The following is a 23,062-nucleotide window of genomic DNA, read 5'->3' as shown; positions in this document are numbered from 1 at the left end:
GGAAGGCAGCCATGCATAGAATATACTCTAGCGCCATATGCACAAAGTATTCAGTCGTTAAAAAGGTCATTCATTGAAATATTTTATTGAACACATTTATGTCATTTAAAATTGTCAAAAATGTATCCTGAGTAAGATCCAACCTGTGATTATTGCAGTCTAGATAAAGTGTCACTGGGCCACATGTTTTGTAAGTGCACCAAATTAACATCATTCTTGACAAAAAGCTTTAAAGGCCTATTAGACAACCTTGGTGTCACAATCACTACTAAACCATTAACAGCTGTGTTTGGTGAGCTCCCAGGTGGGCTTAAAGTGGAGAAAGTCAAACTGATTGTCTTTCAACAGCTGGCATGTAGACTTATCTTGCTGAAGAGGAAGAATCCTAGACACCTGTTAAGCCAGTGGGTAACTGATATTTTATACTATTTTAAATTGGAAAAAAAATTCTGGTTTGTTAAGTTTGACTTGATCATATGGAGTGTTGTTTTCTTTGAATAAAATCAGTAATATTATTTAAAAAGGGGATCCAACTGAAATGCATGATTTTTCTCCTCTGATGAAGAGGTGCTATAGAACAAGTACCTCATACAGCAACACATTTTGCCTCAGATTCAGAAATTTCTTACAGTAATTATTCTGAACTACAGGTTGTCGTACAATTGTCAGTGTATTGTATTCTTTCCAGAAAACAGTCCAGCCACAGCTCAGTCATGGAAAGTTATGGCTCCAGTTATCACAAAGGGAACATGAGGTTGTATTGTAGCCAATCTTTTATATTTGACCTGTCATTTAAACTATTGCAGGCTTCCAAATATGTAATCTACCACTTCCTGAAGGAAGCATTGGAAGCAATTGTTAATTTGCAGACAGAAAACAGTTAACACATACTTAAGAGATTGTTGATCTGTTACTTTATTTGTCAGCGTGATGCTATAGTTTTTTAACAGGGTTCCCAAAGATTTCTTATCTTATTGGTTGAGCAGGTGGGTTCATTTTTTACAGTTGGGATGGGGGATGATTGTTATACCTCAGGTTACAATTAATATTAAGTTTTTGAGAACTGTGAATTGCACCATTACTTGTGCCTGGTGAAGGTTGTGTAGCTTACTCATTCTTCTGGACTCCATCTACTTCTTCTGTTTACTTTTTTGCTTTCATACTTGTGCTTTTTTCCAGCATTTTGTGCCCTGTTTTTGCTTCATAAATTATTTATTATTGTCCAGTAGTCATTCATGGTGCATTTGGAGAGAGATATGGAGGGGGTATCATGCCTGCGGCGTTGTACTCTACTGTAGTGCCTCCTATAGGCTCAGTATGGAGACTGGAAGGTTATAGGTTATTGTCTTTGGACACCAATGCTGCAAAATCAGTGGTTAATTGTAGTTGGAAATCCACAGATTTTTCTTTTCTTTACCTTCTGGAAATGTCTTTCTCTAATTTTTTGCTTGACCATTCATTGATCATCTAGTTCCAAAATTGAGAATGGTAATTTACAATCCAACTACTTTAAAGTTGGCTGGTCAAAACTAGGTATCTCAGTCTTGATTCTTGATTTCTGATTCTCTTCACTATGATATTCATGCTTTTACTTACCCCTTTGTTTGTGTGTATGTGTTGCACCTCTCTCCTCAGATTGTTCAGATCTTTGTTTCACTAAAACAATTGACCTTTTTTATTGGGTTACATTAGGATGGTATGGGTTAGGGGGTTTTAACTTATTAATTGTTGCTGGTCAAACTAAAAAACATAAAGCATAATTAATCAAGGAGAATGTTTACAGGTATGGCGAGGGGAGAGTATGAAACATAAAGAGGCAAAATCTAAAATATCACTATAAGCAGTATCTGCATGTGCTAACTTAGACTATTAAGGAGATCATTAACAGTTCATCCACCTTATAACCACCAGTCCAGTATAGCTTATCTTACTGCTTCCACAGTCTTGAAAGTGACATGAAACTAAAGGTCCTCCATCTTTGCTTATGCTCATGCCTTTCCAAGAACAACTCCCAAATTATGCTACAGAATTATTTTAATTTAGAAAATAAAAATTGAAGCTCCAGTCCTGTTCTGGTGTGAGCAGTTATAAAGTTCACAATTTTTGTAAGGTAATATATTGCCAGCAAAGGAAAGAAGCATATACAGTATGGGAATCACCACACAACTATTTAAAAGAACAAAAGTATTTTAACCATTTTCATTATGAGGGGGGAAAATATAACCTGTGTATTTTAAACTACTTTGCAAATTACTCACTCATCTGTCTGAGCATTTTATTATTATTATATACTGCTAGTGAAAATGCTTGACTTTATGTACTGCATTATACCCATAATCATCTCCATTAAATAAAATGTATTGCTAATGCATTTTCTGAATTGCATGCTCTGCACCTATAAGTTCCCATAATGTAGTTCAACAGTTTACATGTCTGCTAGCAATTGATTTTGTGATTATAGCCTACTCGATATATGACTTTATTGCTTTTGATTTTTCTAGTGTAAAGCTAGTTGTAAACAATGTATACAGCTAAACATTATGAGCCTGAATTCCACATTTTCTTAAAAACATTTGTAAAATAAATTACTGAGACATTGTTTTCAATTCCAAAAACACTAAGGGATGATGCTCTGTTATCAGTTTCAGGCCTGTTTTGCGTTAGGGTTAATAAGTCTACAGGCAAATTATTGTTTGAGTTTTAAAGGAATATAAACTGTTTCAGGTCCTATATGGAACTAACTTGATTTAAACTTATGATGTAAGGAAACTATCTGTTATAATGTGTCTTTGTTTAACAACCTATTCAAAGAGCCTTAACTTTAGGAATTAGATAGCAATATAATACTTTCATGAACAAATGATGAACTGGATGGCTGTCATCAGAGGTAATGGATTCAGCTTTCCTCTGAGCTAGTGTTGAGTAGATGGTATGAAACCGTGGAAAGTCAGCCCCAGTGATTTTAGAAGCTGTACAGACAGTCCTGTGGAGGAGTTTGCAGCCCTTATAAGACAGGTTTCCAAACTATACCATAATGCATCTGATCAGAATACCTTAAATAGTGCAACAGTAAAAGATCACTATTGTTTCAGTTCCCACCCCACAGCTCTTTAGCCTCCTCTAGAAAAACTTTATCATTGGCGCTGATTAGGAAAATCACATTAGTGTCTGCAAAAGTGATGATGCTATTGCCCTCATGTTTTGCTGGACAGTGATAGATTAATTGAATGTGTAGCAGTGGGCTATTACAGCAGCACTGTGGATCACTAATATTGGTGAATAGCATGGATGAGTTATTTTTCCCAGTTTTCTCCAACTGGGTCTGTCTGTCAGAATGTCCAACACCCAGCCTCACTGTACTACTGGCTCCCAGAATATTCTGATTAAAATATAAACTTGGTCCAAGTGACTGTTATAATCTCTTCCTTTTAAAGAATCTGAAAAATACTTAATTTACACTTATTTTACAGTAAATGATGGCGAAAGTGTTATTAAGCAGCTAATGTTTCATAATTGTATAAATGCAAACACAAAACAGTATGTCTCCAACACCGGACAAAGTGACTTACAAACTTACTTGAAGTGTTTTTTTCAAAAGCAATTTTAAGGAGATCTTTTGTAAAGTATAATAAATTATATGTGTTTATTAGTTCACATGATACTAATGTAATGACAGTATTATTATATTTAGATCTTATTGATTAAATGGTTATTTTCAATTACTGAAAAAAAGTCAATGAATAAATGTAGTAAAAGCACATATTAAGATATGTAACCTACAGGGTGCAGCAGAAATAACTCCCACATTTCGAAAAATCACTGTGGGTTCCCCAAAGCAGGTAGAGGGGTGCGGTCCGTTCCGTTAGGTACGGTACATAATAAAGTTTTCAGTCGTCACCATGCCGTGGTCGGATGAGCATCGAGGCTTTGTAGTAGAGGCTTTTTTCAAAAATGGCGAATCTGTAGCTGCGACGCAGAGTGTGTTTCGCACGTGGTTCGGTTTACGTGCTAATGAAAGTGTTCTAGACCGGAAAACGATTTTGCTGTGGGTTCAAAGAGTAAGGGCAACAGGAGGTTTTCAAACATCGTCCTCGGTCCTTGGACCAACTATAAAGGAGGCTATTCAAGAAGAAATTGAAGTAATTTCGCCCAACATGTTAGTGAGTGTGATGGAAAACTTACAAGAACGGCTCCAAATGTGTATCAGCTGTCAAGGCCACCATTTGGACGATATCATTTTTAAAACTTAAAGTAAAAAAACTTTTTATATCTACATTTGGGAAATAAAAAGTTTTTGGTGATACCACGTAGCATTTTTTTTCAATCCCCCTTTGAAATGTGGGAGTTATTTCTGCCACACCCTGTATGATTTCATATTATTCTGTTTAAAACATAGGTTGTACATGCCCCAGAAAATCAACCACGGACAGAAGATTACAGTCCACACAGCATATGCATGCCTTTTCCAAAACATACAAAGAGTCCTCAAAACTGCATCTTGTCCCAGCAACATTGAGCACTAAATGGAATGTTAGACAATTACTGGAAACACTCACACTTTTCATGTCTTTTGGGATGAGGGAGAAAATTTGAGTACTTTCAGAAAACCTGCACAAACACTGTCCCCTCTTGGGATTATCAAAGCAAGATCTCAGAAGTAGTAAAATAGAAACAGTTATCCACTGTGCCACCATGCTAGTCACTTGAACATTCAGAAACAAAAAAAATACTAATGAATTTGTTGTAAATGCTGTATTTTCAATACCTTGTTAAGAAAATTAACCCACGTGTTTTAAAATGTGAAAAGCTTGACTTTCAAAAAAAAATGTGTTACCTAAAGTGGCACATATGTTTGAAAATCAAGCTGTAATAAACCATGTTTTATACTGAATGATTTTGTGGTGTTTGCTACTAAAGTTGTCAGATACACTACATGAGTGAAATTCACTTTATGTGACCACCTGTTGTATCAGATTGTATTTTTGAGATTTACTGATTTTTTTATATAGTTTGAGAGAAGCAATACTATTTTTAAAACATATCAACACTGCATAATATAAAATATTGAATTGCATATAATTTAGACAATGATTGTAATTATAGTATACTAATACCAGAATTGTCTTTGTTTGGATTCCATTGACAACGTGGCCATGATGTATATATGGACTGTGTAACACTGTGTGAGTTTTAAATACTTTATTCACTTGTCCTCAGTGACATTTTGAATTTCTTTTGGTGTCCCAACATGATTTTAGAAAGCCATTTTTTATTGATTAAAAAGTAACAATTCATTTCCATGTTAAATGCAGCTTGAACACATATCCCTTTCAGAAGCAAGCACAGTACTCAGAAAAAATGAAAGCATTGCAGAGAAAAGAAGGCGCAGCACTGACAGTTTCAAGGTGAAGGTTGTTTGTATTAAGTTTTAATCCTTTAAAGAAGATGAAATCAGAAGGAATTAGTCTTGTTGCTTAATGAATTGCAATTTAAAATAATAGCAAAAGCATTTCATGTAGAGTTAGAGCTGTGAATGAAATTGGAAGCAAGTGATTGATCCACTCTGTTTTTTTTTCCCCTTCAAGAGGAGTTTTTTTTCTTTTTTCACTTAACTGCTTGTGACACAACATTTTAAGAACCTTATTTGTGCATTTTGTGTCAATTATTGCTTTCTTCAACATTGTTTAACACAAATAGGTCATATAAGTACTTCTTAAAGCACTGACATTATTATGAATTTAAAAAATACAATATTTAAATAAAGTAAAACTACTTTTCAAATAATGATGATGTCTTAAAATCTTATATTCAGTGTTTTGTTTTCAATAATGCATCAGGCCACACATTTTTCAGATGTAATTGTTGAGGTACTGAACATTGTTAGCTTTTTTATTTTTTAACAAATAATGTATTTTCTTTTGAGTCTTTACAGTGATGAAGAGCCTGGATAATTAATGATTTATTTATTACATTTGCAGGCACAGATAATGTCGGACAAAAGTACGATGACTTATAGAACACCAACCAACACGCCCCAGGCATCTCTTTTCAAGCGGAAAAATAAGGCAGATATTGCTGATTTGTATTCATGCTGCACTTGAGTAGTTTACAAAAGCTCTCTCACTGGGGCACTTTTGTTTTTATGACCTTGTGGCTGTCAGCTTTTGGAGAATTTTTCCCTTTCATTCCCCTGCATGATTATAGTCTTTGAGATATTTCCATTTTAGGTTGTCACTTGGTCTTGGAAGTGTCATTGCCTCTATTTGCTCGTACACATTTTCCTCCTTTATGATTATCTTAATTATTATCTATGTGAATGGGAATAGTATGAAGCAAGCTTGCTTTTTGTTTAACTATGGCTGAAATTTACCAGTTTACAAGCAGCTATACTGAATAGTTAGAATAATTTGTTTTTTATTTTATTTAACTGCTTCTGTCATATGTTATAAAAACGTTTTTTAAATCTTCTTATAGAGAAGATGGTGTATAGCATCTTAGGATAGCCATTTGCAGTCCTGTAAACATTTACGGTTAATTGGCCATGTCCACATTGTTTTGTTAATAATTTTGAACATTAACAGTTTAAGCTATATATTGCTGTAAAATTATTATTTTTTTTGTATTCATGTTTAGTTCTTGTTATTCTGATTAAGTTAACTTACAACAAGTACAATATTTGAAGACGCTGGACAGATTCTGGGTTTAAAGGACTACTCAATTCTGTATCTGTTTCAGCATTTGCTGTATACAGTAACATAACATTCTTAAACATGATAAATCCAGAAATCACAAGACTATGTGGGACTGGAACCTTTCCTTGCAGTATTGAGCACAATACTGTTGCCAACTATGGACAGAGAACTAATTCATTGTAGAATCCACTCAGACACACACAGTCATACAGGAGGAGAGGAGAGAGAGGTTGGGAGCATGCACTCATACAGTGCATTATACACCCAGTAGCCATGCAACAGGAGACACCCTAGTACCACACCAACTCATAAGGATTAAATTTAAATCTAATGTTCTTATTTGTTTTCTTAAAGTGGCTTGTCATACAATAGCAAAGCTTTTTATTTTAGTGTACGTTATTTAAATTCTGTGTTCTTCCAGTACTAAAAGAGTAAAAGTTACCCTTTCTTTACATTACTAAATATTCTGAAACAATCTATTTTTAATTCATTGGGCAAGACAACACTGGGTACAGGAAGTAAAAAAAAGCCAAGCCCTAGATAGTCCCCCATAGGGCCCGCTTAAACACACATTGTCACTTGACCAGATACACCACTTTAGGGATGTTTGAGAAACTGGAGTACCCAGAAGGAATCCAACACATGCATAAGGAAAATATCAAACTCCACATTGACAATAGCCAGGCATAGGATTCAAACAGCGAACATTTGATCTACAATCCATCAGCCCAGACCACTCTGCCATCTTCCTGCCTATTACCCTTTCAAAGTAATTGTTTTTCTTTATTTGAATTTTATTGTTGATGTTGGTTAATCAACATACCTTATGACGACTAGACAACAGCATTGAACAAGTCTCCCCCAGTGGTTTTTTTAAATAAATGACCACATTAAGATTAAGATTAAACATCTGAAGATAACTTTAATTTTCATCATGTTGTCATCAAAATTACACTCACATTATCCCTCTTACCCTGCATCTGGATGCATAGTCTCCTGAATCAATTAGTCCTTTTAAGATAACAGTGATTAAATGTTAGCTACAGGAAAGATATACTGTACTCTTACTCCCTTTTTTGTTTTATAATGTATCTTTTGCAAGATGACCTACTTACAGGCTCATTAAAACTCATCATCTTATTCTTTAGGTGTGTCAGTGGTGTTTTGGGTGTCATATTACTGCATCAGTATTAGAAAATGGACTACTTCTGTACAGCTATGATCTTTATTGCTAGTTTGAAGATGATTGGGAGCTAGATAAAGATGTGGCAGGCATGGTTAAATCAATGTTATGTTGAGTTTTTCTTTTGGTTAATTAAAAATCATGCAGGATAAAAATGTAAAGCTTAGGCTATGGTACCCAATAAAAATCCAAAAACATATTTTCAAAGGAAGCTATTGCAGTAACAGACCTGATTAAGAAACATCTCCCACAAATGTGCTCTGTTACTGGTCAGAAAATGATCTATAATTAATAAAATGGTGATTATTTGAAAGTGGTACTCCAGAAGGTTTTAAGAAGAGGATTCAGCCATAGCATGTGGCCTATGTGTGTAATTTTGTAAGTGTTAGTTGAGAGAGAGAGAGAGAGATATGTACAGTATGCGATGTAAAAAGTTTGTAATAGATTCGACCATGGTTTCCACAGATTTAGAAATATTTTGTCAAATGTTGTCTTCAGTTAGTTATATGAAAATCTAATTTCAAGGCCCTGCTCCCCACATTGATTCATATAATTCTGAGATATAATTATATAAAAATACTGATATCCCCATATCTTTGAGTACATTAATAACAGCATTATTACTAAATAGTAATTCTGTAGTAAAAATGAAAGAGATTTGAAGTGTTTCCAAGTTATTCTTGAGTCTCTGACTTGCTTTAAAGAGGTGTTTTATGATAAATTGCATCAGTGGTAAAGTTGTTTAAATGATGCATGTAACCAATATAATAGCTCTTAAAGTACCAGTGTTGTGCATTTTCCATTTATTAAATGTAATGTCTTGTAAGGAGACATTACTTCAGCAACCTTCATACCTCTTACTGCAAATAAGCCAAGTGCCTTGGAACAGCAATTGTTCTACTTCAATGTGTTTTAGGGGCTATATGTATTTGTTTCTTGTGCCAGCTTCTGTGTCTTGCTTTGAGTTTGGTGTGACCCTGCAAACAATTTACTGGTTTCACTGAGAGGTCTGTTTATGCAGTCCATCACCTTCAAGGGAGCACATCAGTTCACTACAGCAGATAAATGCTTGTTTGTTTCAGTATGCTTTACCATTGACATTTGTCTGCTAATCAAAGCTTAGTTCATATCTTTTAGTGAACGTCATCATCAATTATTGTGTACTTGTGTTTGCACTTCTTACATGGTTTTAAAGTGCCTCTGCAGTATGTTCTTTTTTTGTCATACCCAATAAGCTACTTTTGTGATATTTTTTGACAAATTTTAAGATATTGCTTTTATGGTCTGGTACAAGTGTAAAACTATAAAACTTTTTTTAGTCCTGCAGAGAACTCGTGTTAATGGGGCTACAACAACTGATCAATGTCATTGATAATAATGATGAATATACAGTAGTTGACAATGAATTTTGTTATTGATTACTTGCATTTTTGCAAAATATTATTTACATCACTTCATTTACCCAGGGTAAAACTTATAACATTTTGAAAATGTTGGAGGTGGAGGATGTAAATATGGAGGAGGGTCAAAAACCAAAGAACTGAAAAGTGTGGGGCAGTCATAGAAATAATTCCTCCATATTCAAGTCTCGAGTAACCTTCAAGTCCTGACCTTCAAGCTTCAAATCTTAAATTATAAAGATTAGATTCAAGCAAGTGACTTTCATCACTATCTGCATTTAGTGTAATTCTAATAATTCTGATGTATACTAATATACGAGGGATGTTTAAAAAGTTTCCGCACTGTTTTTTAACTCTATTAAAAATTTCTAAAACAAATCATGTCACTTTTCTACATAGTCACCTTCCTTTGTGATGCAATTTTCCCAGCGTCGTACCAACTTTTTAATGCCATCAGCAAAAAATGTTTTTGGTTGAACGCTGTGACAGATTGGGTCCGCTATCGCTCCCTTGAACCCTTGTCCAAGATGCCAGACACGTGGTAAAAGTCCAATAACTTATTTTATTTGGACAATAATGTGCACCAAGCACCCTCCTCTCCACAATACTCATATAATTACACCAATACACTACAATAAACAATCCTCCTCTCCCAGGTGCGTTGCCACCCTTCCACCCAGCTCAGCTCGCCATCTGAGAGCTCCCACAATCCTTTTATAATCCCTGACCTGGAAGTGTTCAAATCCCCAGTCCATGTGATCTCCTATCACTTCCGGGTCAGATCAAAAGTCCTTTTCTTCACCCTGGAAGCACGTCATTCCCTTTGTCCATGTGACTTGGACGTACTTCCGGGGCGTAAGGCAAATAATCGTCGTTCCTCCCTGCAGTATCTCCTTGCGGCCCCCATGGTATCCAGCAGGGCTGTACATAAAGATTCCAATGTCCGTGATGCCCTGCTGGTCTTCGGGGCACCTCCATACTGCGGAAAGGGCTCCACCTGGCAGCGTGGGGGTATTGGCCAGGATGAACGGCCGGCCATACATCACAACGCGTAGCCACTGATGCACTACTGCTTTCACATCAGGGTTCTTTCTTCATTCCTCGTGGTCGTGGCTATAGCTGGATGTCCCATAATTTTCAATATTTATATAAACAAAATGTTCTAACAATCCCCATCATTTACAATGCATTGCACATGCATAAATTAAGTTTAATGGAATTATCAGTCCTCCATGACTAAACACCTGCTCAACTAGAACTCTGGTTGCAGGCACTGCCAGTAGTCTCACTGTCACTTTGAGTAATAAGGGAGAGTCAGTTTAGTTACAGTCCAAAAAAGAAGAGTAGTGGTTCCACTGAACTAGAGCACTATAATTTACAGCCTTTTTTCTCTTTTTTTCATTTTATGCTACAATGCTAAAGGGCCATGCTTTGCTCCTGTTCTTTATTTATAGAGGTTATTGGCTGCATTTAGAGCTGCATGGGGATAATCGGCACCCCTCTCAATGTCATTTTCTTCATTTTCTTCTGACAGCTCAAAATCCTTATTTGATGGTGCAGAATTTGATGCCATATTGTAGTTGATCTTGCTGTCTTTGGACTCAGTTCATCTTACTGTCATTCAGCTGTCTGTTTTTCTGTCTGATGGCTGTGTGAAGGAGTGTGAAAAATGAGCAGTATATCCTTATTTCTGGTCTTCTATGGAACATCTATGGATGTGTCCTAGCCATCTAATTATTCTCAACCTGATTTCACACACATTAGATTTATCATACAGCTCCTCTAGCTCACTGATTGTATGGATTTGCCAAGCTCCATTTCAAACATTGGTCCATATATTCTTCTTATCATTTTCTCTTCCAAAATTCTCAGTAGTCCCACTTCTTTTAGAAGCAATGACCATGTTTCAGCTTCATGAAGGACACTGGCTTGAACTATTATTCTGTACACTAATATTTTAGTCTCTAGGTTTATGGTTCTCAGTCACAAGAAGTAAACAATCAGCAGATACGAATATTACCTTCACTGCATCTGAAACTGCTATTATTTTTAGTGATCATTGAGCTGCTTCTTCTTCTTTCAGCTGCTCCCATTAGGGGTTGCCACAGTGGATCATCTTATTCCATATCGTGCTGTCTTCTGCATCTTGCTGTTTAAATTTGCCACACTTCTCCAACTGGTCCTTAGCTAACATTGCCATTGGTTCTCTGTCCCTGTCTTCTCAGGAAGCCAGTATATATTTAGTTTTCTGTGTTTTTATAGAGAGTCTCCTTCTCCTGGTACCTTTTTTAATGTCCTGATATGATTTCTCTTAAACCCTTCACCATGCACTGCACCACTCTACTCATGCTAATTTCTCCATGATTTATACTAAGCTGTCCATTGCCTGACTCATCAACAAGTAATATGGTCAGGATTGCTTCATCTTGCCAAAGTCCCGTGCTTATTGTGAACATTCTGAATAGGTACTTTCTAATTTTATTATACTTCTTTTGTGTTCTGTTACCATCATTTTGAGTCTATTTATTTTTCTTGCATTTAGAGACTCTCTCATTGCCATATATAATGAAGTCCAATTCACAGAGTTAAAACATTTTTTTTGTTGTAGTCCATGAATAAATTATAGATAGCCGGTATTATATGTGTGTAGCTTTTTTCCAGGATTTTGGTATGATGATATTTGAGCAGTTTGCACTGATATTCCCAAGGTAGTGGTTCTGCATGTGTTGTGATTCACTTTGTAAGTAGAGTGGGGGCAGTGTATACAATGCTATAATTGTAGAATACAGTCTTATCCCTTTATATGAATTTTTGTTATATTAAATCCCTTGGGGATAAATAAAGTATCATGTGTCTTAGAAGGATGCCATGTTCATCTTTTTAGGATTCCTATTTTACTTCCACTTTTATCCTGAAGAAATACTACTCTTAATTGAAGCCCCTTTGTTTTATTTGTTTATTTTTACTTTTTTTGCAAAAAGCTTGTATTTTATTATGTCTCATCAATTCTTCTTTTTCCTTCAATTTTCTTCTCTTGTACATTCTGTTCCTTGTTTATGTTCTGCTCTCTTTGATCTTCTATGTTCTTCAAATTCCTTTTGCGTTCCTTTATAGTATTCTTTTCCGGTTCTGTCCTCCACTACTCTTTTGCATTCCTCATTGCACAAAATCTTAAGTTGTTTTCATGCCTTTTAAAGATCCTCCTCCAATGGTTTCTTTTATTACCTGACATTTTCTTATTTCTGCCTAGTGACTAAATTATCTAATTTTCTCTTTCCTATACATGAAATATTTCTATTCCCTCAATTGCTTTACCTCAAAATCCTTTGCAGTTAGTTACTCATGTGACGTTTGTTGAGTATTGTGCATCTTTTCTTATAGTATGTGTTCTATTTGGTTTCTTGTGTCTCTATCAGAAGAGAGCCAGGAGTCCTTGTGAATATTTTTGATTGGAAAAGGTTGCTTTAAGTTTAACGCACTTGCTTTTTGTTACATCAACCAACTCCAGCCCACTATCATTACATTCTGCATGCAAACTCTCCTTTTCTGCTGCTTCTCTGACCATTTTTACATTATATTGAGGTACCATTGTGTGGTCCTTATCCTGCTTGTTATAAATTCTTTTCTTTTCCTTTTCAACTGCCTCATCTCTGGATGTGTATACCCAAATCATGGTAGCACTAAAAAAAACATTTTTTCTATAGGTTTCTATAACCTTTAACCACTTTGAAGAGCATACGCTATTTTTTATTCTCCGCCAAAAAGCCTGTAAGCCCTCTATCTTATTTTCCTGTGCAAGAAAATTAGTCTTTTGAATGCTCTATGCCTGCTCCTATCCAACTGACAACCTATAGTACTGCAGTTCATCCTTTTGAAAACAATTCTTGAAGGTTGCTAAAAAGCTGAGGTTTCTTTCCAGGAAAGTTGTTGGCCCTGCTTCCAACTCTCAACCTGGAGGGCCAGCGATGTTGATTTTAGGCATCAATACAACTAGGCAAGTCGTCATCACTTCAGGCAGGGAATTACGTGAACCCCATGCATTGCACCGTCCACACAGCTGGTCTTCAGCTCCTTCCAGTGTGGCCTGAGAGTGAACCAGTCTACAGCCATCATCAACAGCTGCACTCCTCTGCTATTTGGTGCTGCTGAACTTTCACTAGGATGTTTGATGACCTCCTGTCTAGAATCATCAACCAACTTATGTTATGAAGGTTTACCTGAAGCAAGATATATTTTAAAACAATGCACAGGGAGTCCTAGGTCCAGCTGTTCCTCTGAGCTTTTTGGGAGTTGTTCTTTCTTTGAAGATATCTTGTATCCTTGACTCAAATTATACATATAAGTATTATATAAGCAAATTATATAACAGAACACAATAAAATGACAGTATTCATATTGCTGAATTTTTTTAATTCTGCTTGCACATCTGGAGTACAATAGTGCATAATTAGCACTCTAATCTAGCAGGCTATGAAGTTTAACCCATGAATTAATCATTTTATATGAAGCATAAGTTTTTTTTTATTTTATGGAAGTAAATGCTTTATTTTAAGCTTGTGCTACATATCCTGTTGTATATTAAACAGAAAATGAGCAATATAGACACTCGAGTTTTCTTTGACATCCCAAAAACTTATAGTTTAGTTTGATTGATGATTTGTTTGAGTGAGTATGGTTGTTATAGCAAAAAACAGCAATGCTGAACAACAGCCACCTTAATCCTCTTTAACAATTGATTAGTGCATTATACCTGATGCCACTGGGATCTGCTCTGCTCCAAATTATTCTTTAATGAACCTGTCAAGTTGAGAAGATAAATGAATGAATGAATGAATAATTTAATTGGTACAGTAAACATTAAACTGGTGTCATATGTGATATATGTATATATGTGTGTACACACACACACACTTCAATGCATGACCATCTCTACCCTTGATAAATTGTATTTAGACATGCTGTTCACTGTGATTTGGGCATAATCAGATTTGCTTCCACTGAAGGTCTGTGACATAAATGGCTGTCCTCCTCCATGCAGCTCTAGACCAAAACTCAAGAGTTTTTTTGGTAACATCTGTTTACAATTGACAAGGTAAAACTTCAGTCCTAAAACAACTAACAAGGTCTGCCAGGTCACTGCCTGACTGCTTTCATTACCCTTAATTTTTGCTATGGTATTGTGAATCAACCATAATTCCTACCAGATATTTTGACCTTAATATGTTCTATAACCATCCTCCCATCACCCCACTTCCCTACAATATTTTATAAAACATTACACAGTTGCAATATACAGGGACATATTAAACATTGTTATAAAATGACTGGATCTTGGATAAGCCAATGAAAATGTGTGTCATCATTTTATAGTGCACCCATTAGTTTTATTGAGCAGATATATCAAATCAAAATAAGAACACAGAGCATTCAATACTAAACCAGTTTAGATAGCTATGTGTACAGCGAGCCCATTCTAAAATGCTGTAGTTCCTCATATTTATTGAAAATCAGTATGAACAACAAGGTTAAGCAGAATCTCAACAATTTTATTTTAGAAAAGCTCTTTATCAGTGCATGCTCCCAACCTCTCTCTCTAATAAATGCCTGACAAATTATGAAACACTTTTGATCTTTTCTCATAAAGAAAGATATTACTTTCTAATTGAGTTACGGAGGGTGAGTTAGGATTCTTCCAGTTAACTATGATAAGTTGACATGTAAGCAGCGCAGTATTAGATCACAATATGCTTTAACAGCATAATATTATCCTAGTATATGTAATCCAGATACAAACATGCAATGTACAATTTTAAAAATGTATTATGCCTTGCATTACCCAGATCAAGGAAGAATGTAGCCTTTGAATGGTTGAATTTTTGTCAGATTTCTGCATTCTGTTACATCATAAGTTCAAAACTGGATTTACTTTCACCTTTTTGTATCTAAAATGTTTGGCAGGTTCTTAGAATTGTTATTTAGTAATGAAATTATCTTCTAAAATACTAATGTTTTAAATTAAATCTTATCTTCTCGGAAATCCTTAAAACATACAAGATCCAACATTAGCAAAATTACTTTAATACGTTGTTTTTGTACAGTTCTGCTAGATAGCCTTCTGAAACTGTGGCCTTCCTGCATTGTAGAGAAAATATAGCATCTTACAGTTTAGATATCTTTGATATTATTTCCTGATCTCAATGGATGTGTGATAACCTGTAGCAATTCTGATTTATCAGAAAAAATCTTGGCACGAGTCTCAACCATAGTAAAACTCCAATTTGTGAACAGACTTATAATATTCCTTCAATTTGCTCGTTATTTCTTTGTGTTTGCTAACTCTGAATTCTTAGCTTTATGCTGAAATCTTAATGGCCTTTTCTCCATGCTCATAATATTAAATTTGATTACTCTTTTTCTGTTGTGGTCATAAGATTAGATTCTGTTTCTAATGACAACCATTTTAATATCCTTTCATTTCATGTCACTTTTAGACATCTCAGCAACTAATTCTGATGCCCTTCTAGTTAGAAGTTTACTTTTATGATAAACATTAAAAATTATTTGTGCCCACTTCTACAGTGTTTCAGCAAATCTAAAGAGAAGGTTTGGTCTTTGTGAAAATATACATTTGTGTAGAAATGAATTTAAGAATATTATCATGTGATAGCATTAATAAATCTAATCATTCATGGTGAGTCATGTAGTGATACAAGTTCCAGTATGAGGAGAGCATCACAATAACATCCTACTTTATTTGCAAGATTTGTGACAGGAGAGAATGCTACTGTTAATTTAAAAACAGGAAGTAAATCATGAATAAGATGTTGCACTGGTCAACAAAAAAAGGAATATTTTAATGGATATGGGTGAAGAAGCCACCATGGGACCAGGAAGTTGTGATCCATAGCAAAAAATTATTGTGGCAGTTCTAGATATTGCAGTTGGCAGTTATAATAAGCAATTTAAGTCTACAGCCATTATAATAATCTTATGACAGCTCATAATAATGGATGTATTTTTTTTATTATACAAATTTGGTACATTTTGTATACTATATTAACCAACATTTTCCCACCACCATATTATAACTCACTTGAGTTCATGATTGAGATCTTTAACTTTCCAGCTTACAAAATATATTACTCAATATTATGAAACCTTTCTATTTTTCAGTTTTTCTTTTGTTAAAAGTAACATCTTTTGAAATGTTACACTTTCATAAAAGATTTCACATTTTCCAACACTGAGTCCTGCCACCAATAAAGAAACTGTGTTAGTATCCTTAATGACTTATTTCTGTTCTTTTCCTGCTCCCTATCTTGTCTCCTCAAACAAGTCTTAGATGAAACACTTCATACATACCACAATGCATGCCACAGCCAAAGCTCACAAATCCAGCCCCTCCAAAAACCATGATCGATAAGTTACTGAAATTTGAATACATTTTAATTATTAAAGATATTTTTAGCAAAACAGTCAAAGGATGTAATGAACAATAAACACCAAATACTGGTTGTGCAGCAATTAAGGTTAAATTGCTATTCCAGTGAACAAGTCTAAATCAAGTCTTGAAAAGGTGCACAACATTAAGATTTACCACTTCCTTTGTTAGAATCTGGAATAGAATTATAGTTCCTTATATACAAGTAGGAGAGTGTGAAAAAAATGTAATTCTGGTATCCTGAAACCATATTACAAATTACATGTGGGTTAAAAAGGTGCAGAACTCAGGGAAAGCAATTTTTACCACTTATGACACTTTTACCCTCTTTAGCAAAATTCATGAATAAATACAGCACGTTGCTGGCAAATAATATCAAAAATTGAACTTTTGAATTGAAAAAACTAAATTGAATTTTAGTTTTACCAACACTTGCTCATATTTAAGAATTGTTTATTTCCCCAGAAAACTGTACGTAAATGTTTTGAATTCAGACTACTACATGTTACTACAGGTGGCTACTAAAGGTTTAGATGATTATTTGGCAGAAGCAACTTTAAAAATTCCTTCTAAGATACACTCAGTGACCACTGAATTAGGTGCACCTATATAGTAGCTGGGTAGTGCTGCCTTTATCTGCCATAGCAGCCTGAATTTTTGGAGGCTTGGATTCAGAAAGAGTTTGGAAAATGTCCTTGGGAGTGGTGTCTCAAAAGCATCATACAGTTCTTGCAGATTTTAACACTAGACACTTATTGTACATATCTCCCATTCTGTGTAAGCCCAGAAGTGCTGTAATAGATTGACATTTGGTGACTGTGGATTCATACTGTTCATGCTAAAATCTGACTCTACCATCAGCATAATACATCTCACCCAGCAACATTTTTCTAGCTGTCAGTTGTGTACGGTTGGTGTACATATATTCACTATAGCTTTTTCTTCAGCTTCTTAGCTTATAGGAGTAGAAATTGATAATGATAGTCTGCTGTTCTAGCCTGTCTGCTTCAAGGTCTAATGTTCTACACCACTGTTGCAAAGAACTTTTTTGAGCATTTGTGGTATTTCTGTTAACTTGATTGAATATTAGCATTTTCTGCACTTCTTTCTCATTAATAAGTGGGTTTTCCTCCACAGAATTGTGTCTTACTGGATGTTTCTTCTTTATCTCATAATTCTTTGCAATTGTAAAGACTGGAAATCTCAGGAGGGCAGCTGATTCCAAGATGTCTGAATGATCATGTCTAGTACTAGCAATTATACTACCATCAAAGTCGCTTAGATCATACATCTTGCCCATTCTGTTAGGTTGGACAACAACTAGATCTCTTGACAATATTTGGTTGTAGCCACCATTGCCTGTTTGGTGCACCAAGCTATTGGTGGTTATTAATATGTGTATTTAATAAAGTCGCCAATATGTGTACATTTTTTCCCACACTAACAGCTATATTTGTATATATTTATTTCTGGCATTAATAATTATTCTCTAACTTCTACAACAAGCTTGTTTGCTCCTTTGAATGGGTTAGTATCCCATGCACATTAAAACTGGCAAATAAAAAGAAATGGTTAAAATGATAAAACGTTTGGAATCACCCAGATATCCACCACCAAGGCCAGCATCTCAGAGTAGTCTTTTAACAGTTATAGATGAAACTGGTATAAAACAATCATTTTAAGCAGGGATTTCCAACATTAGTAATGTATTGGTTACATTTTTTCAGTTTAATGGTACCTTGAAAAAAATGTTAATATCGAAAACATGAAAATACCAAGTTTTATTGCTAGTAGTACATCACAATGCCATTATGCAACATGTTCTGTGTAAAAGACACATATTTTGACCTTAAAATGCATCCTTTCTCTAAAGCAAATTTAAGATTATGTATCAGCTGTGATAAATAGTAGCATTTAACTGGTGCTATTTTCAGAATTTCCCCTTCCAAAGTGAAAATGATCTGTTCATATTTTAATGGTAAACTGTGGCGAATGATGGTACTCATGAAACTGTGTTTATGAAACAGCCTCTCTGTAGACCTTCGCTCAAAAGAACCAAGTCAAATAAAATATGCAGTATCATTATACATAGGGTTTTAAAATAAAAGGATAACATATTCATAATACCCTAATATATGCATATTCATATTAATAATATTTGAATACAATTTCAAAATAAAAACTTTCAGGTTAGCTAATCAACTCAAAGTGAGATTCACTGCCACATACAAATCAATTGCAACATAAAATGACTGGGAACTGCAGCAGTGACAAAATCTCAATCTTATATTGTTAAGCATTGGTATTACCTACCCATGTAGCCATCAGGCTCAAAAACTTGCCATACTTTAGTTTTATAAAAAATTTACGATGTTCCACAATTCAAGCTTCTTTTTCTAAACTTGCACTGAACTGTATTTGTTTAGCATTTTATTTATTCACCATTCTGCAAACCCACACTATCCTGAAAACTAATATTCAGCTTTGTGGTATACTTTCCCTCAAGCATGCTTGTTACTAGGCTCATAAAATATACTGTTGAAGGTTATATTTTATCTAAGGTTCTTTTCACTACTTTTGTGCCAATCACTTTCTATAATTTTCTTTCCAAACAGCTGTTTGTTTATTATATTTACCTATTAGTTTATTTTCCAACATAGATTAACAATGATGATAAAAAAGAAGATATTCTGGCAGAATTGTTTCCTAATGAACCACGAACCCCTACTGGCATAAGGTAAAAGAACTAAATACAGTATATAGATAAAACACTTGAAATTAAATTTGACTAGTTGACTGAATGCAGAAATTGGATATGTATGTATGTATGATGTATATGTGTTATCTTTATCTTTCTATGAATGGAAAAATCTGTTTTTATGTTCTAATATTGAAATAGTTAGAGAAAGTTTCATTTAACAATACAGCTTTTACAGTGCAATGTAAGAGAGTTGGATTTAAACTGGAGTTAAATATTTGAATAGACAATATACATGTGTTCTACAGAATTTACCAATTTTCACCATGTGAAATTAGGATTTAAGATGGAACAAAAAATATCTACTTTATCTTCATTGTCTGATTTTTTTTTTTCCTCTGATATCTCAGATCCATTTTAGATATGCCAGTTACATTATGAGATCACTAGACAATAAAACAAAATTGCATTAACTATGCATGTAAATAGCAAACCTTTTCTGCAGTGATACATTTCAGGAGTTGTTTCATTGATATTTATCTTTGATCGTTTTTTGCAGTTGTTTGTTTTATAATCAAGAAAGGTTTAAACTGTTACCCATGGTGTGGTTGTACAGTGTCTTCCCCATAAACTCCAGTGGGGTGATCAAGTAGAATGTTTCTGTCATTACTTTGACAGATTAAGAAAAAAGTCCCCATACAGTGACAAGGATGTAGAGTTGAAAAAGTTAACTTTAAAAAATTAGGTTAGAATCTCAGAAATGGCTCACATAGAGTATAGTAAATGTATTCACTCAGTTGAAGTGGTTACCTTTGCAAATATTTTGTGAGTGAAATACAGAGTACTCTTATTTCCTTGTGATCTATCTATCTATCTATCTATCTATTACAGTGCAACACGACGCAAGCCCATCAAAGGTGCTGCAGGACGACCCATTCAGTTTAAATATAATTTAACAGAAAAGGCACAGCTGTCCAGCCGTGTGGAGAGTACACCTGCAACTCCTAGGCAACTTGTTCCAGTTGTTATACAGATTGTAGTCTTTCTCTTGGTTGTTTGCTTCCTCTTCCTCATCTATCAAGCTATGGAAGTCAACCAGGATTTTTATGTGGAAAACGAGAGCCATTTTGAAGCTGTGGACCAGAATGTACCCCTCCCAGTTGCTGAGGAAGCTGCACAACCCAGCAGTCCAATGGCCATACAAGAGTAAAATTCAACTTTTTTGATCTATGAGCAGAGGAAAATGAGAAAAATGCAAACACCCATCTGCAATAAATAAAACGGTGCAGCATTTAACAGTATTTGGTTTGTGCATATAATGCACCAGAGTACAAGAACTTGAAAATGTGGCTTCATCTGAAGATTCTCTGCTAACAGTATGAACATCATAAGTGCAACATTTGTGTTATTTGGACTTCTGGCAGCCACCTGATCTGCTTTCCAGTTAACAAGATGGTACTTGAAGAAGTAAAATACATTGATGATACAAGGCCTGTATATTAAGCAGTATTTCTGAATATGTTTATTCTTGTAGCTTTTACACATTTCAGTTTTGTTTCTGTTTTGTTTCTGAGTGCAAGCAGGCCTCATTTTAATTGTTTATATCAAACAGCTAATGGTATGACAAAGAAAGGTTATTTGTTAAAATTTTAAATCTTATCATTGGCAGTTTTCATATAGTCCACTTATAGCTAAAAGGAACCAGTAGAGATTACAGAAATCTCTGTTTGTCTTTTTAGACATAAATTACTATGTTTTAAATTACTATGCATGCCTACTTAATTATTTAAAACAAAACTTCTAAATAATAAAGAATATATGGAAACATTTAATAAAGAGTTTATTTTGATTACTATTGTTTGTGTTTTCTGGACTGATTGCTGGGATGATTGGGCCATTCAGGAGACTTTAACATGGGGAGATTAAGATTTTAAATGAGAGTTGGATGAGTTTAGGGTAGCAAAATAGGTCTTGTGCTTGGCAGAGCACTATCAAAGAATGAAGTTTTGTTCCCATCCTGGTTCAAAAATTGATGGATAGATGGATTTGATAGTGCATCAGCTAAGCATGGTTTCTTTTGACAAAGGCCTGAAATTGTACCGTTGCTATAAACTTAATAGACAGAATTTATTAATATAAATGATTTACCATATTTGCAAAATTTACTTACCAATATCTGACACCTACAATGCGTGAACTTTCAGCAAGTAATGTCCAGTATCAAGTGACCTGTTCTTAACTAGAACATCGATGAAAGATTAGGCTTTAGCCTCACATATGCTGAATTAGATAAAGGGAGGTAAAAAAAAAAAAATGGCTGGTTAAGTTGTCTAAGCTGTGAGCAGAATAGTCCACATTGGTTTCTCCAAATGACATCCGTGAATCCATTACACTACTTTTTTAAAAAAAAAAAAAATAAATTCTGCCAGCACTTCCACAGGAGAGGAAATAAAAAGGTAGAACCACACAAACCAACTTGAACTCCTTAGGTAATAAAATTGAATTGCATTGAATCCTAAATGATCTTAGATATCATTATACGCAGAGCCAGTTGCAGGATTTTTGCAGCCATAGGCAAAGTTGTAAATGACGCCCTGCCCAGCTCCTTTGTTTTGAGAGGAATCATCACTGCCAGACCTGTACATTGAGACCCCAAGACAGGACTGGGGGCAGTGAAGTATTTAGGACCTCAAATTCACAATTTGAGAATGTTGAGTTCTAGCAATGTCTTGTCTCTGAGAAACACACTCCTGGGGCATGACATTTCAGAAAATCGGTAGCAACTGAGCTGTATTAGTAGTCTTTCTTTAGTGCTTTTAATGTTTCTCAGAAGACAATTGAGAAAGATTCACTTAAGTTATTGCTAATTCCATGGTTTAAATTCTGTGGTTATTTATTAAAACCACCAGCTAAACGTGCTTTTTGATGATGGTGACATTCTACATTTTTTTTTTTTTACTAGGACATTACCATAACACATACATGTCATTTAAATTAATGAAATTAATTGAAAATTTAGTATAATCACAAATTCAGGGAAACTGAGAATATAATGATTATCTTTAAATACAAATCTGTACCAATGATTCCTATTTACGGTATGCTGGCAATTAGAAGGTTGCCAGTTCGAATCCTGTAAATGCCAAAAAGGGACTCGGCTGTGTTGGGCCCTTGAGCAAGGCCCTTAACCTGCAATTACTGAGCGCTTTAAGCAGTGAGAAAAGCGCTATATAAATGAGAAGAATTATTGATGCAATCTACCTAATCCAAAAAAAACGCACAACTGCTTTAGCGTGTCTAGAGCAAATTCCTCAAAGTGTGATGTGCAACAGTGGACCATATTTGCTAAGTTTTGATGCAAGTTTTAATGTATGTCCATTTGGGAGGCAATCATAGTTTGGGTTAAACCTGCTTTAAGCAATTCACTCAAGCTATTGTCCTGTTGCCTTTTTGATTGTTTAATTTTATTACGCCATGTTTGCCTCTTCTGTGCTACAGTCTGAGGGTTATTATCATTGGCATCGTCAGCATTGTTATTGTCCGTGTTATTTTTGGACTGTGTAGTTCATTACACGTTAAGACCTAAAATGGCTAGTATGTGACAATAATATAAAACAATATACTCGGACATTCACTTTAAGCCCAAGT

At 34.8% G+C, this 23,062-nt stretch overlaps 1 protein-coding gene across 6 annotated transcripts in view; it reads left to right on the top strand.

The window, feature by feature from the left end:
• LOC120525860 (lamina-associated polypeptide 2, isoforms beta/gamma-like) overlaps positions 1-21,267 on the top strand; it is a 116,750-nt gene extending 95,483 nt beyond the window's left edge. For 4 of the 6 annotated variants that reach the window (XM_039748501.1, XM_039748500.1, XM_039748497.1 and 1 more), the window contains 4 exons: positions 5,313-5,405; positions 5,979-6,065; positions 19,377-19,453; positions 20,306-21,267. In XM_039748501.1, the coding sequence (XP_039604435.1) occupies positions 5,313-5,405; positions 5,979-6,065; positions 19,377-19,453; positions 20,306-20,624 (576 nt within the window). In that variant the 3' untranslated portion in view covers positions 20,625-21,267. The remainder of the gene's footprint in view (positions 1-5,312; positions 5,406-5,978; positions 6,066-19,376; positions 19,454-20,305) is intronic. The other 2 variants (XM_039748498.1, XM_039748499.1) reach the window with 2 other exon arrangements.
• Positions 21,268-23,062: the final 1,795 nt, after the last annotated feature.

Source organism: Polypterus senegalus, chromosome 3 (genome assembly GCF_016835505.1).
Source record: "Polypterus senegalus isolate Bchr_013 chromosome 3, ASM1683550v1, whole genome shotgun sequence".
Classification (NCBI taxonomy): Eukaryota; Metazoa; Chordata; class Cladistia; order Polypteriformes; family Polypteridae; genus Polypterus; species Polypterus senegalus.
The sequence above is the reverse complement of the archived record's forward strand: the minus strand, read 5'-3'. Positions and strand labels throughout refer to the sequence as shown.